Source organism: Copidosoma floridanum, unplaced genomic scaffold, assembly GCF_036245765.1.
Source record: "Copidosoma floridanum isolate Cflo_tuat_1 unplaced genomic scaffold, Cflo_Japanese_pri ptg000009l, whole genome shotgun sequence".
Taxonomy (NCBI): domain Eukaryota; kingdom Metazoa; phylum Arthropoda; class Insecta; order Hymenoptera; family Encyrtidae; genus Copidosoma; species Copidosoma floridanum.
In genome coordinates, this window is record NW_028321886.1 from 3,892,524 (window position 1) to 3,917,247 (window position 24,724).

The window sequence follows — 24,724 nt, forward strand, 5'->3', positions numbered from 1 at the left end:
TTAATTAATCGTACTTTCAATACGTTTCAGCGTCCAAGAGCTACTATCTCAATCTTTCGACCTATCGTGCCAAGTCAATTGTTGACATGAAAAAAAAGGTGCTTCCTTCAATTTGGAAAAAAGAATAATTTTCATCGAACGATCGAATAGTCGCGCCGAAAGGCCATATATATACCAGCTGCTGTCGGGTGGCGCCGTTCCAACTCGGCTCTATCTCCCACACCTCATCCTCAACCCAATATAATATATATAAATGTACATAGGTATATAGGTTTCCCCTTTGCTCCCATCGATATCACGGTCGTGCTCTCGCACGAAGTAATAAAGGCAAAGGAAGAGAGAGAAAGCGAAAGACCAGCCTGTCACGTCTGTCGTACCCAACATTCCTCCGCGGGGGCTAAGCCCCTCGTAGACGTGGGCGCACCCGCGAAGGTATATAGGCTTTAGTTTTATGGTTAAAAAAAAAAAAAAAAAAAAAAAGATACATCATCGTAAGGAGCTTTTGGCTCAAAAAATACAGGGGGTGATCGGGTCATATGCGCGACAAGATGTAGTGCGATCAGCTGCTGTGCCTCCGGATTCCGGATCTTCAGTATCTCGCGTGTGGACACAATAATTCGTGAAACGATTGTCTTCCTCTCGGCTTCTTCCGTAGTAATTTTTTTTTTTTCCTTCCTTTTTTATTATTTCCCCTCCGCCCCCTCTAAAATCCGAATTTCCAGCACGTAGTATGCCTGTCCAGTTGAAATTAAATCCAGTCGCTCAGTGAACGGTGAAACGCTGGCACCCACGTCGAGGATGGAGAAGCTCCACGTCGAGGCGAGTAAATAAATTATTTTTCAGTTATTGTTCCTACACGTAGACTCGTAGGATGAATTTTTTAATTTAATTTTCCCTCGACAGTCGGCTCGCGGAGATTGTGGTTTATACAGAGCGAGGTACATATACATATATATCATACCTATAGCATTTGATTCATGCCTCGCTCGCTTGCACTTGATCTTTTTCTCGCTTGATAATTATAATGGTTGCGGTGTAGTGTACATATACGTATACGCATTAATTAAAGATGAAAGTGGCCAAGAGAAAGGTGCTAGGAATTCACTGCCGGGACAATTTGTGTTTGTGTACTTACTTATTTTCGTACAGAATTTATCTATTAAAATACTGTTGTTTTTTTACATTTTCATAGCGATTGCGCATTTATTTTATTTTAATTACATTGTTAAAATATACTGAATATACAAGTCTGTAAAACAGTGCGATTGTTCATTCGCTGAAAGAGGAAAAAAAAAAAAAAAAAACACCAGTTGTCCATTGAATAATAAATTATGATAATTGCGCGTGTGCGCGAGTTATTGAAAAATAAAAAAAGCACGCGTCCGAGGAGCTCACAAATGGATCGATTAATGCATGCTTGTCGTCTCTGAATTTTCATTTTACATATAGATGTATTTAAAATTCTTGGCTTCGCAAATTGAAGTAAAATCATTCAAATTGTATTTATTATTATAATCTTTTGTCCTGACGGACACGATCAGATTTGGTTTTTTTTTTTTTCCTCTTGCGATATCTTTCATTGTATAAGCACGTTAGATCAAACAATTAGTTGAGCTTATCAAATTTAACTATATTTTGTTGCATAGGTACAGGTAATTAACGTAAATTTGCACTTTTTGTGCATGGAAATCTTCAACTACACTCGTTATTCATGATGATGAAATTTGTAAAAAACATAAATCTATCAACACTTTATAAAATTGAAAAAAAAAAAACAGGTCAAAGAAAGCCTATCGACCAATGGTAGACTCTCAAGGACGCATGATAGCATATTTAAAAAATACATGTATAATTTTCGCAACGCATTAATACGAAACGCGTTTATTTTTAAAAATGAAACGAAAATTTTTACTTGACGAGGTCGTTTCATGCGTACAACATACATAAACGTAATGCGCGCGCGCGTCGGAGCTTTTCATGCGAACCATTAGCGATTTCTTGATCTCGTTGTGTCTACGCACCACGACTTTTAAACGTGACTTTTTTTTTTTTTTTTTTTTTTATCACTGAAATAGGTATATGTAATGATCACAACATCAGCAGCGACCGGATAGAATATTAAAAAAGGCACATAAGTGTACTTGGAGGGTTCACGGTCGGTCATATATAGAGTCGCTTTCCACGTTGCATCCAACTCCATATAGGGGCTCGTGAGTTCGAGATCGAAAATACATGTATTACAGTAGTGCATCTTCCGATACATGCACCGCAACCCCTATGGTGGTGGTAGCAAATAGTGTGAACGAGTCTTTTTGTTGATTATTTTAAATCGAAATTTTTATACAACACGAGTGTGTATATTTTGTATACTTACCGATCATTCGTATTGTATAAAAATTGGACGGGATATATCTACGTACCCGAAATCACAAAATTTGATGGTTGGTCCACACCAAACGCTATCCGTTGGAAAATAATGATTAATTCCGGCGTTTTCAGATTAATTGAAAATAGCACGTGTGATCCGTGCGGAAAACATTTTGGTTTTTTTGAAGATTCAGTAAATATAGACAATCTTTTTTTTTTTTTTTTTTGTGGCCCACCTTCCGAAATCCTTGTAAGCAGATTAAAAAAAAAAAAATAATAAAAAAAAAAATAAATAAGGGCAAGGTCAAGATTGTACAACACATGATAAATATAATACTTGACACGTGTGTCCCTCGTACCTATTGTGCATTTTTTTTAAAGCGTGTCACACATAAAGGCGGAAAATCATCGAGCCAAGTTTTCAGGGATGAAATTAAAAATAAAAAAAAATAAAAAAACCCCGCAGTTCCAACGTAGAACCTACGAGTATATATGTATACACGCAGCAGAGGAGAATAAGTAACGATTCGCCCGCGCAACCGACTCATTATAAATTCGTGTGGAAACAAAATGCAAATGAAAAAATCTAAAGTAAAAATTTTTGACGCATAGAATTGAGGAATCTAAAAAAAAAAAAAAAAAAAAAAAAATTGGCAAGCCCTCGATCCCGCTAATTAAGAGGTGCTCTCCACGGCTAAGGTCACCCCTTTTATGCCCAATATTCATACACTCCCTCCTATCAATACATCTCCACAAAGAACACAGTGTGAGTCCTCGCATGCATCATTATACGCGAGCACCTATTTGTTAATTCATTAATTTATTTATTTACGTAGATTAAAGGCAAAAGGCCCCCTAATTGTTTTCTCCGTTTATCTAACACGGCCGAGACTCTCTTGGCTAATTTTAATCGAGACAAAGATAGGAGAGAGAGATTTTGACCAAAGTTAACGCGAAGGAAAAAAAGGCACCTCATCCTTTGTGTCCCGAATAATTAGCTCTGAAAAGCAATAAGACGGTCAACCCGAGGCTTTCATAATCCCACGTCTCGGACAGGTCTCGGAGAGCTTTGCTGCACATGAAAGTAACATCAGTATGGACGCGTAATATAACAATATAACACGCACTCACCCTCGAACCGATCGAGCGTCCCGGGAGGGCGGAACCATCGTGAATATTTACAAGTAGCCCGCGGGTGCCAATCGCTAACAACCATCGTCCTCCGAAGGGTTTCCCGGGGGTTGATTGGGCGATACCCACACGTTATACCGGCTGACCTACATTTTCCAGCAACTCTCCCTCGTGTCTTTTGTTGAAAGTGACCACGTGTGTACACTTGCATACATACAATCCTTTCGAGCGAAGGGACGCTTTTTGGTGCACACAGGGACTATGCAAGGCCCGATCGATCGTCCCTTCCGATATGAATACGGCGCAAGTATTTAATATTACGTCTACGCACTTTGACCTATCTCTTTCTCTCCTCCCCCCCGTTGTATGCATGGCTCTGTTCTCTTTTTCGAGCGATGCGGGTTTTACTTTTTGGCTCGTGTTCTCGGCAACTCCCTCGTATAATCTTGGCAGCTGGGGACCCTGTATACTCGACAAAAGTGAAATTCGTTATACGTATGTGGAAAGTATGAAGAAAAAAAAAAAAAAAATAGTAAATAAGTAGAACATCGTATAATCTTCGGGGGAGTCAATTGTTTTTTTTTTTTTTTTTTTTTTTAAGACCTAAAGCCAATGGGTCGAAAACAATGACAATCGAGAAAGCCCATTAATTCCGTTGTTCCACTTTTCTTCGCTCAACGCGAATCGTAAAATGCACCAAAGACGCTCAATTGGCCCCCAAGTTCGAAACAGTTGATCTACATTTAAGGCGCAGTCAATAAATAAATCGGCATGCTTTTACTGTACCCTGCAAAAAAAAAAAAACGCGCACAAGCATCATAGCAATTTTTTATGATTTAACGCGTGCAAAACAAATCGTACGTACTGGCAACAAAAGCGATACGAGCCGCCGATTTTTCTCGATCCGCCGATCGGATACGATAGAGAAGTACGCGTAAGTACAAATCTGGCCTTCATTTTTCTTTCCAGTCCACGCTGCACGAGAGATCGGCGTGTCATCCTATACACATAAAGATTCTCTTACGACACACAAAGCCGCATATCGGCCGCACTTATGAGGTCTAAACAGACACACACACACACACACACACACACACACACAGACACACACAAAACAATGCATATGTGCAGTACAAGTGATCCGCGCGCCGGCTTACGTAAATGAGCCGAGCGGCAAAAGGCTGCAGTCTCTCTCCCTCAGCTGCCAATAGCCGTCCGATCGTCATCGGCTCGAGCACGCGTCGGCAGTTTTTTCTCTTTTTTTTCCCACTTTTCTCCCTTGGCGTGTATATGTATACCTCGAGGACGTAAGTTATATATAATGTATACGTACCTGCAGGTGTATAAAAAAATCCCCTTGGAGGAAACAAAAATCGGGAATAAAGGTACCGCAGGCCCACACCGATCGGGTGCATAAGTATATTATAAGTAATGTTATTTCGTTTCATTTTTTTTTTTTTTATTTTCCGCTGGGGCGCGCGTAGCTTATCCCCTGGACAAGTGAAAATAAAAGGCCAAACAACGTGCACGTACATATTGTACCGTGTATCGATCGCCAAAAGTGCGCGTCTCAGGTTTGCCGATGCCAAAAAACTTGAGCTCCGCCAGTCGCTCGCCCGACTACGCTGTGTATAGTTGAGATCGAGAGGAGCTCTTATCCGCGCTCCATTTCGCCGGTTTTCGTTATGATCGAGTGTGTTGTGTCGCGTGTGTTATACAACGTTAAATCGAAAATATTCAACTCCGCGCTATGGGGATAAGTATGACCGTGAGCACAATAGGTATTTGTACGTTTTAACGCGAGCGAGCTTTCGAAAAAATTTTCAATTAGGCAGCCTCGAGGAAGTCAAGCTTGAAGTACATCGGTTTTGGTCTCAATAGAGTTTACCGACTTGTAACGAATCGAATGATTATTCGCAAATATCTTGTGCATCAAGTTTGAAAAAAAAAAAAAAAAAAAAGCTCGTTCAAATTGACCTGTTATCCCTCTATCGATAGAAAATCTATTTACGTTAGCGTGCATTCGATGCCGTTGCTGTTGTCTATTATTATTCTGTCATCGCGAGTAAACTTAAAATATAAAATACCAGGTGGTATTATCCGTATCGAGGATATGCAAAGATAAACGATTCATTAATCTCAACTTCTATGTATGTAACCTATGTTAGAAAAAAAAAAAAAAATAATAAATAAAAATCACCTTTTTAACGTATATACTTTATTTATTTCTTTGTTTTTCCTTTCCTTGCAGATCACCCGATACATGCGTATAGGGCGACAATAAATTTGACAACCCATCACTGTATCACATCGTCAAACCCGAGCAAATGTCTCCATCGCACAGGAATGTCGGCCACTTAGTCTTTGTGGTTGTTAACGATGACGGAAAAGTCGTACTGGCATCACTTCAATGGGACTATTAAAAGAACCCTGCAAATGCGTCGACTCAAGGAGTGAGTATATACTTACTTACACCTATATATTACTTATGAGAGAAATTAATACATGTGACACCAAAAGTATTATGACGATTTGAATGATGTGGTGTGTTTTAAAATAATACATCATTTTACACGACGAATTTATTATTATTATTATTATTATTATCATTACTTAAAAAATATATATAATATGATTAATGTGTTTACTTTATTGTTCACAATAATAATGATAACAACAATCATAATATCAACAAAAATGTCAAGTCCTGTGAAATAACGTACATCATATTATATACACTCATTGAAATGTTATACACGTGTAAATAATAATAATAGATAATAACAGTAACAGCGTTGTAGTGGTGTTAAATTAGCAAGTTACATTTTACATATTCATCGTATATATATTTTTTCATATTGTGTAGATTGAGCGTATCAAAAGGTTGTCTTAGGCATGAGGAATTTATCGTATGCGCAATGCCGCTTGCAGCGTGTACTAAAATTTAGTATGGTAAGAGATACAAAACAGTGCTGCTTTGATGCTATTGCAAAATAAAAATAAATAATCTGCATATACCTAGCTGATTAAACAGCACAATTATTATTTTTTCAACTAAATCACGCTTTTGATCTTACACCGATCACTCGTGCATTATAAAGATCGCAGCCTACTTGTACCTATATCATGCGCTACGGTATAATTGAATTATCATTATCATTCGTTCGGATGTCAAGTTTCCGATACAGTTCCGAGTTACACGCGTTTGTGCGACTTTTAAAATGAAATTATCGACGTGAACTTGAAAGGACTCGCGCGCGTGCATCACGTGTATGCGTTCACATTATACATACACAAAGAAAGTTCTATACTTCAGCAGTTACATAATAATAATAATAATTATTATTATTATTATTATTATTATTCGTCGTGATTTACCAAGATTGTTGAAAGTTCGACGGCGATTTTATACGATTTTAAACTATAGTCGCGTAGAGTTCAACGATACCGATTTGGCTCGCGCTTCGTGTACGTACCTACATATAAATATATACTCTTTGACTCGCCAATCAAATGTAATTACTCGGCGACACGCTCGTTCTATAAATTTATCTCAATCGAATATACACACACACGTGTTTGGAATAAAGTATACGTGCACGCGAGCTTGCGCTACAATAATAAATACATATATATATACATATATATATATGTATTGGGTATACGCATCGATTCGAGTGCACACGATACACAAATATAAATATGCACTATATGCTCAAACTGCAGCCGATACACCATATACATGTATATGTGCTCGTATTGCATATTATATGTATAGGCACCCATACTTAGTGTATGCAAATATCATGTACATTTGACACGAATTGCAAAACAATAACTGCGACGATCGGTAATTAAATCGCACTGCTACACCTATATGTTATTTAGTTTGATCTTTCGCATTTTACCGATCTCCATGTAATACATATATACATTATATTTTTAAATTATGAGGAGGTCGTTGGCACACTGAAACAGTAAACGAATAGATGTATCATGCGTGGACACGTATATATCTAGTTTTTAGATCCTACACGTGCTTGATTTTATCATCGCACAGTCGTCGAGGAAAAAAAAAAAAAAAAAAAAACCCATGAACCAAGAAGATGTATGTATGAATGGGACGTGCAATTTCATGTGAAATTAAACGCTATTGTGCTTACATATATATATAAACTTGCGTAGAGTGAAATGGATGAATCCAAAGGCGTGCACGAACCAGGCGTACGTGCCAACTTTCGTGGAGCACGTGGCGAACGTCGTGAGCCACGGGATATGGATCGTCCCGGCTTTCCTCGGTGCCCTCGAGCTCATCGAGCGCGCCTCGACGTGGCCCAAGCTACTCTCCGCCCTCATCTACGGCACCTCCCTCTCGCTCCTATTCATCGTCTCTACCGTCTTCCACGGCATTCACTACTGCTTTCACAAAGGGTGAGTCACCGTTCCACGCTGTCTTTGATCACGATTTACTCTTTCATACCCCTTGATCGGTACAAAGATCGGTATCAAATATTGAATGTATAAGGTAGGCGATTAAATCATTTGCCTCGAAAATTATCGTGTTTTTTTTTATTTTCTTCCCCCCCCCCCCCCCCGGTATGAAATCGTAGAAAGTTGACGAGTTTGAAGGACGTATTGCACCGGTGCGACCGCGCGATGATCTACGTGTTCATAGCGGCCAGTTACTTCCCGTGGCTGAACCACGAGCCTTTCCAAGGTGACGTGTTACTACCGACGACGCGCATCCTCATCTGGATCATGGCCGCGGTCGGCATACTCTACCAACAGATCTTCCACGAGCGCTACAAGTGGCTCGAGACCCTATTTTACGTCATCATGGGCCTCGGGCCCAGCGTCGCCATAGTCGGCATCGTGAGTTTATTATTTTACTCGTATTTTTATTGCTATCGTTGTTACAATCTATCTTACCTCTCTGTCTTTTTTTCCTTTTTTCTTTTGTCATCAAAGTCCATGCTTTCGAACGCGTCAGGAGCAGCACGGATAATCGTAAGTGTTGGAAAAAAAAAAAAAAAAAAAAAAAAAAAAAAAAAAAAAAAAAAAAAAAAAAAACACGGAATGAGCTTACAAGTAGAGAAGGGGGAAAAAAAGCTCTCTCGTGTAAGATTGGCTCGTTTCATTTTAAGACCGAGTACGACAACATAGCCGAACTGAAGCTGGGCGGTCTCGCCTATCTGGTGGGCATAGTGTTCTTCAAGGCGGACGGCAGGATCCCGTGCGCCCACGCAATCTGGCACCTGTTTGTCGCGGTGGGCGCTGGATTCCACTACCTGGCGATACTCCGTCACCTCTACCCGGACTCCGAGGTGCCGATCTTGAGTTCCGGCGAGCGCCTGCTCGGCTTCTTCGCGACTCGCACCGAGTTCTAGCATATAATATATATTATAAAATACGTACTAAGGCACGACCATACATTTTATTTTTACTATACGTATACATATATATACATATACTTATGTGCCACACGTGCTCATGTACTGTACTACGTTTTATTATTATTTGTGAATAATAATTATTGTGCATAATATACGTCAACGTAAATCAATGATGTAGGTAATATATACTATACAGATGCCAAAGCCGAGATGTGTATAAGCATGGGTCGTTGGAGAGCCGATGCGTGGGACGTCTCGACGCGTTTTCCGGTTTCTTTTTTTTTTTCCCCCCCTAACCGCATTTGATACGCGAATAAAGATTTTCGACTGAAACAATTAGCTTTGTGGGTGTATTATACGTATACGGAAACGTGAAATTTATTTGTACGATATTTTCTGACGTCTTCGTGGAGCAGTTGAGACAACCTCGGTCGGCTCTCGAACCCTACGCGGATCGTTATACCCTATATAGTGACAATTTTAACAAAAAGCTCGATAGAATCGGAATCTTTTGTACGCCAAAAATGATGACGATGATAGCTTTTGCACGTATATACTTTTACTTCCGTACATTCCAAGGCAACTTCGTGTCATCACCTGAATCATACTACAAGAGTGGAGTTTATCGAAAGAATTGATTTTTTAATCATTTTTTCACGGATAATGGTGTGAGTTACTTAAAAAAAAAAAAAAAAAAAGTCTGCTGAACTGAATCAAAGCTAATATCTTTCTGTAAAAAATGTACATGTAAAAGTACTTTCTTGTACGTTGTGTAGCTGATTGTTTGTCACGCAACAAGAAAAAATAATTTTAAAAACTGTTGTGATACGCATGATGGTTGCGACAAACGATAGCACGATGAATTAATAGTTAAACAGGGAGTGTATGACGAATCATCTAACGAGGATGAAAAAGGGGATTTACTTGGATCTCGTTTTTGTAAATTCACTTTCTGAATGAATGTAGGTGCGACACGAGCATATTTTCTTGCATTCCAATTTTTTGGAGTTGAGTTTATTTTTAACATAAAATTATTGTAGCAATGATTACTTGTTTGCTCTTTTGAAAAAGGGTGAACTGGTCGTGTACAAAATCAAATTTAGTATAGTGATTTTTATGACCAGAAGAGAAATCGCTAGTGTGATAGTATGATATTTTAATATTTATTTTAAAAATACTTATAAATAATTATCGTTTCTTTGACTCATCGATCCCCACCTTTCCCTGAAAATAATATTGAAAGTAAAGATTGGGAATAAAAACACAAGTATTTCTAAATTAAAATACAAGTACAATAAGTAGAATTTTTATTTTTTGTTTTTTTTTATTAATATTGAACAATTTATTCTTTGAAAATTTTATTGTATTAGTATGATACAATTGTTGTTTTTAAAACTGTTTCAATCTGAAATCTCGTGCAGTTGACTATTTAAGCTGTATTTTATACACTTTCTTAAAAGTTGAAAAAAAAAAAATAAATAAATAAATAAAGACATCTCTGTAGATGTTAATTATTTAAAGTAATCAGTAAGTAGGATTTGAATTTTTCAAGAGACATCGGATATTTTGCGAAACGAGTTTTCTGCGCTGATGTATTAATATTTGTATAGGTGTCTGATGTTGTCTTTACGCTATTTGGTAGAGAGAATTGTCTTTTTTTGTTACCAATTTGGATTCGTCAGCATATGGAAATTAAGATAAAAGCACGGGTAGCCAACTATTACAGAAAAAAACTCGTATGTCGATAGTTTTTTTTGTAATAAAAAGGATTAAAACATTTTTTAGTATTATTTATTTTTTTACCTTTTTGTATGTTACTCGTATACTAATTTAAATCCATGAAGGAAAAAATTATTTCTTTTGGTTTCTTACGCAAATTTTTTTCCATCAAGTTTTTATAAGTTGCGTAAGAAATGTGCTCAGAAGTTTCATTGCAGAGCACAAAGTTTCGAATACATTTATCCAAAAGAATCTCAGACAAATTTGTGTATACGCATTTAAAGGTTGTCACGTAGACAATTTTATTATAAAATTATAAGGTCAAGTTCAACTTAATCATGAAAAAAATACCAATCGTATTGTAATTTGAATTATTTGCGATTATTTGATTAAGGAAAATAAATGAATAATTGAAAAAAATTATACAATTTATTTTGTAATCTTAATATTAATTATCCTTTGTTTGTACCGTATGAAATCATGTGTAAATATCAATTAATCAAAAAACCTTAGTTCATTTGGTAAGTATTCTTAAAAATATTTTACTATTATACTCATGCAAGATGCGATGAAAACAGTTCAGGCTTTTAATAAAGCATGGCGGAGCTAACAATCATTATAAAAAAAAGATGCAGAACATATGAAAATGAGACTCAGAGACAAACATGTTGTCTTTATTTATAACTTACAGAATAGTAATGATATGATACAAATATTTTAGTATACACCTCACGATTTGCCTATTATTTAAAAAGTCTAGTACAGTCTTGTTTAAACAATATCTAAAAATTTAATAAAATTTAAAATGTACTTCACGATTACATGAGTACATATGATATAGATTTTTTTTATTTCATTTTTTATTAATAATCAATACTTATTTCATACTAGTAATAATGTATTCATTATAGGTACAACTATATTATGAATAAAACTTACAATTATATTTCCTCAAAAGACGAAATAATAGTAACATCAGGCCGTTGGAGTTTGAAATTTTGTAGTCCCTCCTTTGTCACAGAAGTACCAGTAACGTCGAGATATTTTAATTCCCGACCGTTCACAGTAAAATGAAGAAGAGTTTGATTTGTTACCCCAGCATAATTTCTAAAATTTCGTTAAAGTAGCTTGTTATAATCACTTAGTAAAATTATCATATTAAAAAAACAGTAATATATTCACCTAACGACTAATTTCTTAAGTTTTGGATTAGTTAAAGTGCGAGCTCTGCCTTGAACCAGCTGAACTTCTTCACGCAAATTAATAATCTCTTCATTGTTTTCGTTACTACATAAACCTAAAGTGCACAGAGATCGGTCGGAAACTTGAAATCTATCGGCATTATTCACGATGTTACGAAATAAATGATTGTATTCATTTTCATTGACCATCTGTAATTATAAAATTATTCATCTGATGTAAAATATTTGTTTAAACAGTTGGCTATGATGAAAGCAATTGCGAAAAATATCAACCAACAGCTATTTGATTATCTTGAAAAACTATGTATCTATGTTCAGGATTTTGCTCTATTAGTTGAAGATTATCATTAGGTGGGTGTGGTGCTGTTTCATCACCTGGACATTCAAGATACATTTCAGTTAAAGTTGATGTGTGACTGAAGCTGCTGATAACACTATCTCCAACAAATGTATCTCGTAAATCTAACAGCTGTTAAGGAAGTATAAATTGATGTTTATTGCATGTGTTGTAAGAATTTTCAAAAAAAAGAAAAAGTCAGTCATAAATACCTCCAATGATTTTAGTCCATATCTACATGCAAGACTTGCATATGCTATTTCTTCATCTAATCCATGACAAGAATTTAATCGTACTTCTTTCAAATTTCGGATTTTACTGATTGCTATAAATGAATGTGAATTAAGCCAGTCACAATTTGTCAAGATCAAAGTCTGTAGAAGATATATTTTCTTTGTATGAAAAACTTAAAAACGTTATGTACAAGATGTAATTCAATCTTACTGTTAAATTAGGCATGTGGTCATCTATTTTGTAAAGATATGATTTTTCTACTTGAACAATATTTCCTTTTAAAAGTTGAGAACTTTGCAGAGATAACTTCTTAAGTGTCGTAGGAAAATTTGTTATTTGAATCTAATATCAATAAATGGATACATTACAATAATATTCAATTATCAGGGTTGAATTGAAAAAAAATTGTTACATTACTTTTTCTCTAGATATGCTATATTCCTCAAGAATAAAGTCCTCCAGCTGGGTACATTTTTTGCTGATTATTTTTAAAAAACTCAACATAAGTTCTGGAAGTTCATTTTTTCTTTTATTGCCACGAAGTGCTAGGAACTTAGTTACAGGCTGCAAAAACCTGACGTATTTTTTCAATTCATCAAAAGGCAAGTGCTTGCCACGCAAGTCTACACTTTTCCACAACGTTCTGTCACGGCACAAATCACACAATCTCAAACAGCACCTGAAAAAAAGAAGAAAATTATGATACAAAACAAATGGTGCACTGTTGATAATTTATTTGTTTAACAACAGAACTTACAAGTGCAAAGACAGCAAATCAAACGACGACAGGTATTTGAAAATATTGAGTAACACATCATCAGACAAGTTGAGCAAATTATAGTTGTTATCTTCTTCTTGAGCAAGATATTTCAAGCGTTTTGGGTTAGAATGTAAAAGTTCTTTGTTGCAGGGTGACGACGACTCCGGTTTGGCACGTTTCATTTTGAAAATCTCTCACAATATCAAATATGCGATTTACAAAAATTTCTTGTTTTTAACTATACTTTCAATAACATAAGTTATTTTTCTTCACCCTCTCCTTGAACCTCTCACTCTTTTACCAAACTTTCAAGACAAACTGACAACGTGGATGGTTAACGCAACATTCGATGTAAAAATTACGATACGACCACTATTCCTATACGTGCAGCGATGAAATCATGAAATGTCAACTGTCAACGAGCTGTCAACAAATGCTGGAGAAAAGTAGCAATACACACGCGTACACATAAACCGAAGGTGTGTGACACATCTATACAATATATATACATATATATATATAGGTAAATTGAACACGCAAACTTTTAAATTTATATAGAGCAAAATGGTGCACTTGAAATCTACTGCTAGAACCGCGTGAAGCTGCAGCTCCTTGTCTCAAAAATCATTTTAACCAACATTGTAAACTTAAACCATCCCTTTAAGCAACATAAAACGTAAACATGCTCATAAACAAGGTTTGAAAAAGTATCTCTCGTATTGTAAGCATACGAATAAAAGTTTATAAAAATTAATCAGGGAATTCGTTTACGAATAATAATAAATTAGATTCGTTCACCTTACAATCCAGGGACGGCCGGGGACAGTGTGGGCGAGTCGGAGTCGGAGACGAAAGTGAACAAGAACAAGTGCTCTTCTCCGATCGTCCCCGATCGTCCCTGACCGTACGCGATGCGCAGTTGTACGTGGGTGCGTTCCGAAAGTCAGATTCACCGCGTAAATGGCAACGCTGCTGTCACAGATCGTCACATAAGGTAAAGTGACTACTGGAGCTGAGGTCCGAAATGCCAAAACAAATCGTGATTTTTAGCGACGGTGTTATGGAAAAAAGCGCGATTTGTTTTGGCATTTCGGACCTCAGCTCCAGTAGTCACTTTACCTTATGTGACGATCTGTGACAGCAGCGTTGCCATTTACGCGGTGAATCTGACTTTCGGAACGCACCCACGTTAGGTTAGGTTAATGCTGTATGTAAACAATAGTTTGTAAATAAAGAAGTGCAAATACAAACAAGTTTGTTTACTTTTTGCATTAACCTAACCTAACGTGTACAACTGCGCATCGCGTACGGTCAGGGACGATCGGGGACGATCGGAGAAGAGCACTTGTTCACTTTCGTCTCCGACTCGCCCACACTGTCCCTGACCGTCCCTGGATTGTAAGGTGAACGAATCTATTATCTTAGGGTGTATTCCGCAAATGCTGCCAGCAGTTAAGTTACGTAGGTCGTGGTAACGCCGCATGGTCGGGCAGCGCTAGCGTCAACCTGTACTAACTGTCGGTGGGTTCCGCATGTCAACAAACTTCGATATTTTTTACTGTTTTCGCTCCCATGCCATCTGATATTTCGGAGTTTGTTGACATGCGGAACCCACCGACAGTTAGTACAGGTTGACGCTAGCGCCGCCCGACCATGCGGCGTTACCACGACCTACGTAACTGCTGGCAGCATTTGCGGAATACACCCATGGCTACAGTTGGTACTACGTGCGGGTACACTGTATTAGCAGCAGTGTTCAGAGCTCATAGCAGACAAATTTGTATACATCAGTGTGGAAGGGTGGAAAAGAGATTAGGAAAAGAGAGAGAGAGAGAGAGAAAAAAATATATATATATATACACACAAATATTCTCTCTTGCAAAAACAGGAGGCACAATTGTTAAATAGCAAACGTCTCCAAAACATACCTATAGGTTCCTATACTTATTGCCCTCTCTACCATGCAGATGACGTTAACGTGACGTATTGACATTCACGCAGTACCGCGGTCCGGTGATCCTCGACGTTCGTGCTGTTTTGTGTTGGATTTCACGGCTGTTAATAATAATTAATTATTGCGGCCGCGCCAGGTCAACAGTTCCAAGCTGGAGCTTCCAGCCGATGACGACATGGTTGTCACCAACCTAACCCTCATTACTCCTTCAGTAGCTCACCAAGCTCACGTCTGACTCAAGATGACGATGACGACAACGACGTCGACCAAGTGAAGTGTGATAGTTACAGCAGTAAGTTATTATAATAGGGAGGATGAAGTCGGGCAGCGTCACCGAGCACCGGGGCTCCGTTCTTCTCAAACCCGAGGAGAACGAGCAGATCTTTCGATTGATCGGCAATCGCTGTCAGGTGAGTTATATTATTGCTTTTGACGTTTCTGATCTATAGGCACCTACTTTTGATACCTTGGTTTCGTCATCGAGATATTTTTTTTCAAGGCTTACGTGATTTCCTCGACTTAGTACAACTTATCTTTTTTTTCTTCTCCAATTTTCGAGCTTGACCTGCATAGTATATGTTTTTTCTCTCATGTGTTCTCTGTTTCATTCTATTTCTGTTGCTGCTGTTTATTTTGTAAACATTTATGCCAACTAGGATTGTGGAGTATCAATTATATAGATAAGACGAATGGGCTGGGCGATTTACATTTTATGTTAGGGTCTCTAGTAATCTCATGAATAATAATATTAATGTACACACAGTAATCATCAATGAAATAGATAACGTTTTATGAGTCACAGCTATTGAATCATTAGTTTTGATTTTTCAACTATTTTAAGCTCTATTTTATCGAATCGTTATTAATATTAGTAATATACAGTATCATCATAATGTAAAAAATTAATTGTTTGAAATTTTACAGTGCCTTGCTGCAGGTATAATTCAATTATACATGACGGAATCCCCCAGACATCATGAGTGGATTAAAAAGAATACAGGAATAATTACTTTGATAAAAGACCCTTTTAAACGCAGTTTTTTTCTGAGGCTATATTGCATTCAACGGAAAGCCATGCTGTGGGAGCATGAAATTTATAATTCAATGGATTATCAGGCTCCAGAAGCATATTTCCATACTTTTGAAGCAGAAGACTATATGGCAGCATTTAATTTTGCCAGTGAAACCGATGCTTTTGTCTTGAGGTGAGAAAAAAATAATCCGTTAATACTTAACTTGAAAAAAATGTGTTTTTCAAAGCAAAAATGTAATGTCTTTATAGGAATATTCTTCTTGAAAAACTAAATAATACAGCCAGACGTAGAAACGAAAAGCTTTCAAGGATGGAAATGGGAAATCAAAGGGGACTAGGAGATCAAATTAAAAACCAAAGTATTAGCACACCTTCTCTGGGTTTGACTCCAAATATGCCTAATAATTTGTCAAATGGCTCGCCCCTGTCTATGAATGTCAACAGAAGCCTAACAAACATTTCTATAGGTAAAAATAAAAAGAAAAAAAAGAGTCACGATGAAAAAAAGAAATTAACTACAAATGATATTGGATTACCATTCGATTTTAGGTATTACAATTATCCCTTTACATTTAAACCTAGCTCATGTAACTACGCACTGATTGTATTGATATTATTTTAGGCATGTTGAACACGTCGGGACTGACTTGAATGATTGCCGGGTAATGGAACCAGAATTAAAAGCATTTTTTGAAAAAATAGGAGTTTCAGAGAACCATTTAAATAACAAAGAAACGCGAGAATTTATTTACGGTTTTATTGAGAGTCACGGTGGAATGAGTGCTGTCAAAAAAGAAATAGTACCATCCTCAACAATTGTACATCAACAAGAAGTGCCAAAACCTCAGCCAAAATCAGAACCGCCACCACCTGTACCAGCAAGAACACTACTACCCAGCACAAATACATATTCAAATAATGCAAGTTTTTCCGCCGTGTTGAGAATTTTAATCACGTTTAAGCTCTGGTCTGAAAATTATGATTCCTTTTACAGAGTCATCAAAGGAAAGCTCCACCATTACCGCCAATTCAAAGTCAAAGTCAGCTTCCCCCAGCGCCTCCAAGTGCGCCTCCAGTGCACAGAACACTTCCATCAAGGCCGCCTCCTCCTCCAGCAGCAGCTGCTGCTTGTGCGCCCACGTTACCGCCTCCTCCACCCCCACCGCCAATGCCAGAAGAACCTCCAAAAGCTGTTGTAAATAATCCACCTCCCCCACCAATGCCCAATCTAGCAAGTAATCAAGGAGACATGGACAACGGTAATGATAATAAGTATGGTAGTCCAGATCCAAGATCTATGCTTATGGAGTCCATAAGATCCGGAATTTCTCTTAAAGTAAGTATGAAATAATTATATTAAATACTGTGGTCCACGTTCTGATTGACTACACACAATATATGCACATATGACGCCACAATAGTTGTACTCTCCCCCCAAAAAGTGATGATTAAACTAAATGTATTTGAACTTGACTTGTGTAGAAAGTAAATAGGGATGAAACGAAATCGCCCACTACGTCGAATCCAAGAAATAACCTGTTGGATGAAATTCGTCAAGGAATTACATTGAAACCAGTTGCGAATGAACCAAGACCCAACAGTGCTACGCCAAATTTAGCGGAAGGCGGATTGGCTGCTGCGCTCACCAGGGCACTGGCCGAACGCTCAAGAGTAATGTACAGTGAGAGTGAAGATTCAAGTGACTTTAGTGATAATGACGATGAATGGAATGATTAGAAGATTACGAATGGTATTAAAATAATTGAACTGATAAATGTTATTGCCAATATTTGATTAAAAATTTTTCATTATTTTTACTTTTCTAGGTCTGTTGGATTGTGATATGTATGGATTTGAAATAAGTTTTTCCTTACACATGGAAGTACTAACGTCATTACCACAAAACAAAGCGGTTGTAAAAAAAAAAAAAAAGAAAAAAAAGACTCATATTGATGTCGATAGTAGTTATCAAGTTATTACCGATCTAATAAGTATTATTTATGCTGTTATTCTAAACGGTAAAGTAAATTTTTGTTTTGTAAAATATACATTTTATATGTATACAGACATGTATATAACAGATAGATAAGTTTTAATACATACCTTTAAGAAATTTGAATCCATAATCGATTGATTCAGACTAAGAATGGAATTAAAAGTAGATACGACTTTCAAAATTTATCTCCTGTCAGTGCTAAATCTATAAAAAGTCAAAAAATTTTGAAGCCTACTTTACCTGAGTTTAGAAAAAATCGCGCTTCGCAACATTTTTCCTGTCAGTGCCTAATGTGTTTTTACTTGAATTGATTATTATTATACGCACAAATATGCGTAAATTGTGTTACTCATTGTTATCCTATCAACGACGTATCTTTCATTATGATTCGTTATTAGGAAATTAAATATTATTAATGAAAAAAAAGTCTCGCCCCTTTGTATCGACATATTCTTCAAACAGGCTAGTCTTTAAGTTCGTCAGTGAATACCATCGTAAAAATTAACATAACTGAAAATAGTTTTCATAATAGAGTAATATTATTTGTTACATTATGTATAATTTGTTAATTCAACTAATTTTACTAATTTAACAATTATAATAAAGGCTTTACGACTTTATGCAATGTTTCATTTATTTACAAGTGTAATTTATCATTAGGGATAGGTGAATTATTAATAGACTTATGTATAATTATATCCATTTTACTGTTTAATGACTATAGTAATATATTACACAGTATGTTTTAATCTTTGGTCTTATAATAATTTACACAAATATGTAAATTTAATGCTATTCTTTACTTCAAATTTTGAAGAAAATTGATTTTCAAACGGCGGTTGTATAGTTCAAAGTCGAAAGTAGAATTTTGTAGCTGTAGTTACTTTTATGTCAGAATTAATTCCACAAGTTATTTTTGTTATTTTTTTTTTTTAATTCCACAGCCGTTTAATAATCAAAGTTAATCTGCTAACAGTCACGTCTAATGTAAAAAGTAATGCATAATGCGCGAATACAATAACTACAAATTATTGCTCAAACAAAAACATCCTTTTGCTCCACCTAATTTTTCCATAATGCAGGGAACATGTTACCGTTTTTTCTTGCATTCTTATCCTGGAATGCAATTGAAAAATTGAATACTTCAATGTTCGCAATTGTTTTCGTTTGCATGAAAATGTCATTATCTTTTATGACATTAATTACAAAATTACGCGGCTTTATCTGTACATTAAAAAGTTTTAAGTTATGTGAACTGCGTGAAAAAATTGTAAAGCTATAAAAATTAAATAATTTTTTTTTAAATACATAAACCAAGTACAATACAAATCCCGACATTATTTTGTATCTTTTTGAAATATCGGCCTAAACGTGCATTTGTTCTGCCTTTAAATTTCGACATAAATTATTATGATTCATCACCACTGAGCTCGCTTACACCTCGTACATTTATATTTTATCTATTAATTTTTCTCTCATTTTGATATCGCAGATGAAATGAAGTCGTACCTATACTTATCGTAAATTAATTATTATATACTAATTAGTGTAACTATACGTGCACCAGACGCGTGCACGTAAATTTGCACAAATACGCGTGGGAGAGACCCGCTTACAAGCCCAAAATTTACTTGGTCATTATGTATCCAGGTGCAAAGTAATGTTTTGCTGAATGAAAGTGGATTTTTATTTATTTGTTTATTTTGTTAAAAAAATGATTTTGCAAACTCTTTGCTAAAACTTTTTAAAGAATTACTGATATAAAAAGACGATTGATTCTAATCGAATGTCAAAAAAACGTATCCAAATGACTTTTGGCTATTGATAGAGAAAAGAAAACGTAAACGTAATTGTTGACGTTTTGTTACATCTCAGCTTAGTGGAAAATTATATTACAAAATGACATGGCACCAGCTTCGTTAGATAACGATGCAGAATTGTTTATACCAAGTTGGATTCAAACGAAATGTACATTTTTGATTTTACAACTTTTTGCTTTAAAGTTTTGTTATTAAAATAAATTTTACTTTTTTATTAAACTTTTTTTCTATATTTATCCTGTAAAAATGTAGTTTTATGATGTACATTATTTGTCGCTTAGTATAAACAAATTTTGCATCGATTTTACTACAGATAGAAAAAGCAATGCTTGTCATCAGTTTTAGTAAATTATTTCCTTATAACTGCTGTAGGAAATTTGTAAATTCTAATCTCGGTTTTTGTAACACGCATTTATGATACAGATTTTTTAAAATATACATAATATATATATACGTACTCTTTCATACCTATGCATAGAATTCCCTTAAGACACTAAAAATCGACAATTTAATAAATGTTTCTCTCATTTCTTATGCTAAATAGTATATAATTTTTTCTATGAAATATCGATATTTGTCTCTGCTAAAATAATCTAAAAAATTGAAAATTTAGGTATGGCAATTTCAAAACTATTTTCGATTTAAAGTAAAATTATAATTTTTAAGAAAATCATCGATTACTCGATATTTGCACATATTCTCACTATTTTGGAGAAAATAATTATTATCTTTTTTTTTGAGGCCGGAGAATTTCATTCGAGATTATTAGATTAAGGTTCATAACTAATATGGCTAATCTATAGCTACTCACCTCTAGCTAAAATTAGTTATAAAACATATAAATCGATACCCTATCATAGCAATCTATATCATCGCTTATACAATTTTTATATTCCTTGCTTATCTTTACCGGCCATAAAAGACTCTTAAATGTATTACGACTTACACGTTATAATTGCTCGCCAAAATTTCTTAAACATTTAGGCAATGTAAAAATAAAAAAAAAAAATTTACAAATATCGGGGGAATGAATGGAGAGAAAAACACCATTAAAAAAATGTTACTTGTGATATAGAGTCAAAATTTGTCAGTTTCGGAAGCGTGTCCGCGTTTTTCAAGCCATTTAAACAACAACGATCTTATGGTTGTTTCCATTTGGCAAGAGAACGTAGTAGACACGCTTCCCCTTATCTCATTGAAACTGCGCCACGTTGCCCTGATAGTGATTACCGACAAAAGTATCAGATTGCTGCTGAGGTTCAGCTCGTTCAACGACACCCTGGATCTCAATGACAGATCCATTCGCTGGATGTGTTGTCGTACCGTTACTCATACTCACACTGGTGATATCCCGCGTGACCGTCAGCTCGCTCGTCGAGCTCACCTGCTGTTGCACCTGCTGCTGTTGGCCTGTGTTGTTACTTTGCGCGTTGGTGGTGCCAGTATTATTATTGTTGTTGTTGCTGCTGCTGCTGCTACTGGCGCTACTGCTACCTTTGGACCGGTGCCTAAGCTTGTGCGTAGTTAGGTACTGCTTGACGGAGAAAGCCTTGTGGCAAATGTCACACTTGTAGGGTAACGCGTCTTGAGCGCAATTGAGACCGTCCGTAACAATAGGTGCATGAGTGGTCAGATGCATGAGATAGTAATGCTTGACGACAAAGGATTTGCCACAGTGATCGCAGATGTATGGCCCTGCCATTCCGTGAGTCTTGCGGTGCTTGTGCAAATTATCCTTGCGCGAGAAAGTTTTGCCGCAGGTTTCGCACTCGTGCATCTTTTGTCCGGTATGAGAGACCAAATGTCGTACGAGGTGTTCTTTGCGACTAAAAGCTTTGGCGCACGAGGTGCAAACATAGGGTCGCTCGCCAGTGTGTAGCTTGCGATGCTGGAAAAGATGCTCTTTTCGTTTAAATGGCTTGTTGCAAATGTCACAGCTAAACGGACCCACGCTGGAGTTGTTGCCCACGTTGCCGTTGTTCGTACTACTCGAAGTGTTTCCTGCATCGGCCATGTGGACGTCAGCAGCACCGTTCACCATTTGCGTCGTTGGTTCCTCTTCCTTGACATCAGTCATCTCTCGTACTTGCTGTAATTATTTAGCAAAACGGTATTAAATCAACGGTCAACTTGTACGATCAACGAAAGTAATGTATTATAATAATTTAAAATACCTCTGTAAGTAATGACGTTGTGCAGTCGTGGTCGTTCATTTGACTGATCGTTGGAAAGGTTTTGCCACAGTCGCAGCATACGTACTGTCGGTGGGTAGCCTGTGATATCGCTTGAGGGTTGACTGTAAGTAATGAGGTTTGCTGTTCTGGTGTAGTGCGAATTCTCAGGAACTCGGAAATATGGTTGATGGAGGAACGTGACATTGCGTCCTCCGTTGTTTTAACAAAGTCTTTGAGGTCTTTTGCATCATCACGCGTCACGATTTGCGTGGCTACTTGTGTCGCTAGCGCGTCTTTAAAGCCAAGGCTTAAAAAGACTTCGGGCGATGCCTGAACCGTGGTAAATGTCGGCTGATTGTGTTGGCTTACCACAACTGCTTCATTTTTTTGCATCTCTACTTGCATATTTTGCTCATGAACATCCTCAGTTTTGAGGATAATGTTGCGGTGCACCTCGACTTGCGGCTGTGGTTCTGGGGCAGTTGTAATGTGAATGTGCTGAGTTTGTTGTTGTTGCTGCTGCTGCTGTTGCTGCTGCTGCTGCTGCTGCTGTTGCTGCTGCTGTTGCTGCTGCTGTTGCTGCTGCTGTTGTTGCTGCTGTTTCTCTATGTGGTGCAAGTGCCTCTGTTTTTCAAATTGCTCGCGTTGTTGTCGTTGTAACTGCTGCAGCTGTTGAGTTATTTGAGACTGGCTCTGTTGCTCTTGATTCACTTGAACTTGCTGTTGCTGCTGGCTTACTTGACTAGCTTGAGATGATGGCTGCTGGGACAGCTGCCTCAGCGTTTGTACTGTTTGTACCTGCTGCTGTGCTATTTGATTTTGGCTCTGCATTTGATTTTGCACTTGAATTTGCGTCGACTGGGATTGTGGCTGCTGCTGCTGCTGCTGCTCCACTATTTGATTTTGCGTTTGATTCTGTTGGGTGGGCATTTGTTGAGATGTCTGCTGCTGATAACTGTAATGAGTTTCAGCTGTCGCCTCAACAACAGCTGCTGCTACATTACCAGACTGCATCTAAAACAAAAAAAAAGTATCTTTGAACAAATATTTCCCCCACCAAAATAAATTTCTTATAATTTCTTATGAAGCAATCAACAACCTGCATTGCACATTTGTATTGCTGAACTCTCGATTGGACCCCGCTTATGATTTGTAGATTTGCAGCATTGATGCTGCTCACAAGTACTGGCTGAGGCTGTGATTGCTGAGTTTGATCTGTTATAATTTGGGCGCTTGTCGTTGTTGGTGGAACTACTATTTTTTCAACAACATTAGCCAAGGGATCATCGTCAACCTGAGTTTCTTCTATAATTACTGGCTTTTCTTCTTTGACAGTACTTTTTACATAGACCTTTCCCTCTTTCAAGAAATCTTCGGAAAATCTGATGGAAGTGAAATACGACTCCAGCATACCTTCTGCAGCTCTCACTGATTCCCTGAACTCAATAAAGCTTTCCAACTTCCTTACACACTCGAGACAAACTATTTTTGGTAATGAGTCTTCCTCTGCTACCTGAAAAAAAGACCAAGATTCAATGTACTCAAGCTCGAAATGTTATTTAAGACGGTTTGACATCAATAATTATCTCATGGCTCATGAATTACTAATTGCTCGTAAGAAAACACACAGTTTCCATTGATTTTATCTTAGATGTTACCAATGCTCAATCAATTAAAACAGATGACTAATCATAACTATCCCAAACAAAGCAAAAACAGCTGACCTGTATGGGCAGGTAGGTTTGTATTTTGTTCTGAAGTTGGCGCCTGCGGCCCTCCTCGAGGAAGATGTCGAGTTTGTCGCCCTCGCTGCTTGTGCAGAGCCGGCAGAGCTCGTAGTAGTTGACGCGCCGATAGCCCGACATTGTACCGTAGGCGTCCCGGGTCCCCTTCCTCCTGCGCCCTAGTGGACAACAACAACGTCGGCGCTCACTCTACCCCTAGCTTTCCCAATGTCGCCACACACTACACATCAACCTGACGAGTTTGCAGCTACCCTAATATAGACACACTTTGCTCTCGCTGATGATGCCGATGACGCGCAGCGCCGAGACCAGGAAAACAACGTCCGTCACTTGCGAGCGGACGCGCGCGCACGCATCACTCAAGTATTATTGCAACAAGCCGGCTTCTCGTTGAATTCTGAATCCATCATTACATCGGCACCAAACAAGGCACAACACCCAAGGACCCAAGTACTTAATAAGTATGCGGACACACAAGTTTTGCGCGAACGCCACGATTATTATCGCGCAGATTATTCGGATTTTACGACGATTTGATGCATGTATAGAGCCTCGAAACAGTCGAAACTGATGACTACGGTGACACATACACCCTATCTACGTTACTCTCGTCAGCTATTACATATCTACAACAGTAGTAATAATCTCCTCCTGCTCCTGCCTCCTGCACTCCAATAGCGAACTTCTCTCGCCAGCCATTTGCAATATGTAATATCGCTTCATCTCTTTTACTCTTATACGTGCGGGTAAATTACCGCCGGGTATCTATGTGGGTTTTTTTTTCTCTCCGATTTTCCGAAGCTCCCATGATTGATTGATCTAATTATGGATTTTTTATTCTGACAATTGAGTATAGCCA

At 37.2% G+C, this 24,724-nt stretch overlaps 4 protein-coding genes across 11 annotated transcripts; 2 read left to right on the forward strand and 2 right to left on the reverse strand.

The window, feature by feature from the left end:
• Window positions 1–365: 365 nt before the first annotated feature.
• LOC106643223 (monocyte to macrophage differentiation factor 2) lies at window positions 366–9,014 on the forward strand. 3 transcript variants are annotated; one of them, XM_089589548.1, is made up of 6 exons: window positions 366–819; window positions 5,750–5,951; window positions 7,684–7,929; window positions 8,109–8,370; window positions 8,467–8,505; window positions 8,643–9,014. In XM_089589548.1, exons 2-6 carry the CDS (start codon window positions 5,878–5,880, stop codon window positions 8,883–8,885), a joined length of 864 nt encoding a protein of 287 aa, XP_089445674.1. In that variant the 5' UTR covers window positions 366–819; window positions 5,750–5,877; the 3' UTR covers window positions 8,886–9,014. The 3 variants fall into 3 exon arrangements, with proteins under 3 accessions (XP_089445674.1, XP_014213744.2, XP_014213747.2); XM_014358258.2 differs by lacking the exon at window positions 366–819 and adding an exon at window positions 4,792–4,883; XM_014358261.2 differs by lacking the exon at window positions 366–819 and adding an exon at window positions 5,027–5,279.
• A 2,089-nt stretch (window positions 9,015–11,103) lies between these two features.
• LOC106643254 (uncharacterized) lies at window positions 11,104–14,018 on the reverse strand. 2 transcript variants are annotated; one of them, XM_089589669.1, is made up of 8 exons: window positions 13,942–14,018; window positions 13,141–13,635; window positions 12,801–13,062; window positions 12,594–12,725; window positions 12,362–12,523; window positions 12,090–12,281; window positions 11,793–12,001; window positions 11,104–11,717 (listed from the first exon to the last, which is right to left on the reverse strand). In XM_089589669.1, exons 2-8 carry the CDS (start codon window positions 13,323–13,325, stop codon window positions 11,552–11,554), a joined length of 1,308 nt encoding a protein of 435 aa, XP_089445795.1. In that variant the 5' UTR covers window positions 13,326–13,635; window positions 13,942–14,018; the 3' UTR covers window positions 11,104–11,551. The 2 variants fall into 2 exon arrangements, with proteins under 2 accessions (XP_089445795.1, XP_089445796.1); XM_089589670.1 differs by having other exon boundaries at window positions 13,141–13,801.
• A 995-nt stretch (window positions 14,019–15,013) lies between these two features.
• On the forward strand, window positions 15,014–18,659 carry LOC106643237 (actin nucleation-promoting factor WAS). Its single transcript, XM_014358282.2, has 7 exons — window positions 15,014–15,507; window positions 16,022–16,302; window positions 16,380–16,679; window positions 16,753–17,050; window positions 17,125–17,466; window positions 17,613–17,880; window positions 17,957–18,659. Exons 1-6 carry the CDS (start codon window positions 15,412–15,414, stop codon window positions 17,865–17,867), a joined length of 1,572 nt encoding a protein of 523 aa, XP_014213768.2. The 5' UTR covers window positions 15,014–15,411; the 3' UTR covers window positions 17,868–17,880; window positions 17,957–18,659.
• A 1,454-nt stretch (window positions 18,660–20,113) lies between these two features.
• Window positions 20,114–24,513, reverse strand: LOC106643230 (uncharacterized). Of its 5 annotated transcripts, XM_089589633.1 has the most exons (7): window positions 23,845–24,513; window positions 23,220–23,633; window positions 22,842–23,134; window positions 22,698–22,811; window positions 22,119–22,571; window positions 21,376–21,994; window positions 20,114–21,312 (listed from the first exon to the last, which is right to left on the reverse strand). In XM_089589633.1, the coding sequence occupies exons 1-7, from the start codon at window positions 23,983–23,985 to the stop codon at window positions 21,139–21,141; spliced, it is 2,208 nt and encodes a 735-aa protein (XP_089445759.1). In that variant the 5' UTR covers window positions 23,986–24,513; the 3' UTR covers window positions 20,114–21,138. The 5 variants fall into 5 exon arrangements, with proteins under 5 accessions (XP_089445759.1, XP_089445758.1, XP_089445757.1 ...); XM_089589632.1 differs by having other exon boundaries at window positions 20,114–21,994; window positions 22,701–23,134; XM_089589631.1 differs by having other exon boundaries at window positions 20,114–21,915; window positions 21,988–22,035; window positions 22,121–23,134.
• Between the last annotated feature and the right edge of the window lie 211 nt (window positions 24,514–24,724).

Coding starts and splice junctions, on each gene's coding strand:
- LOC106643223 (XM_089589548.1), top strand. CDS start 5,878: ATGACGGAAAAGTCGTACTGGCATCACTTCAATGGGACTATTAAAAGA. Junction 5,952..7,683: donor CAAATGCGTCGACTCAAGGA/GTGAGTATATAC, acceptor AAACTTGCGTAG/AGTGAAATGGATGAATCCAA. Junction 7,930..8,108: donor CACTACTGCTTTCACAAAGG/GTGAGTCACCGT, acceptor ATGAAATCGTAG/AAAGTTGACGAGTTTGAAGG.
- LOC106643230 (XM_014358271.2), bottom strand. CDS start 23,985: ATGTCGGGCTATCGGCGCGTCAACTACTACGAGCTCTGCCGGCTCTGC. Junction 23,634..23,844: donor AAACCTACCTGCCCATACAG/GTCAGCTGTTTT, acceptor TCTTTTTTTCAG/GTAGCAGAGGAAGACTCATT. Junction 22,036..22,120: donor CAACGTCATTACTTACAGAG/GTATTTTAAATT, acceptor AAATAATTACAG/CAAGTACGAGAGATGACTGA.
- LOC106643237 (XM_014358282.2), top strand. CDS start 15,412: ATGAAGTCGGGCAGCGTCACCGAGCACCGGGGCTCCGTTCTTCTCAAA. Junction 15,508..16,021: donor TGATCGGCAATCGCTGTCAG/GTGAGTTATATT, acceptor GAAATTTTACAG/TGCCTTGCTGCAGGTATAAT. Junction 17,467..17,612: donor GATCCGGAATTTCTCTTAAA/GTAAGTATGAAA, acceptor TGACTTGTGTAG/AAAGTAAATAGGGATGAAAC.
- LOC106643254 (XM_089589669.1), bottom strand. CDS start 13,325: ATGAAACGTGCCAAACCGGAGTCGTCGTCACCCTGCAACAAAGAACTT. Junction 12,282..12,361: donor ATGGACTAAAATCATTGGAG/GTATTTATGACT, acceptor CTTCCTTAACAG/CTGTTAGATTTACGAGATAC. Junction 12,002..12,089: donor TTCAAGATAATCAAATAGCT/GTTGGTTGATAT, acceptor TTATAATTACAG/ATGGTCAATGAAAATGAATA.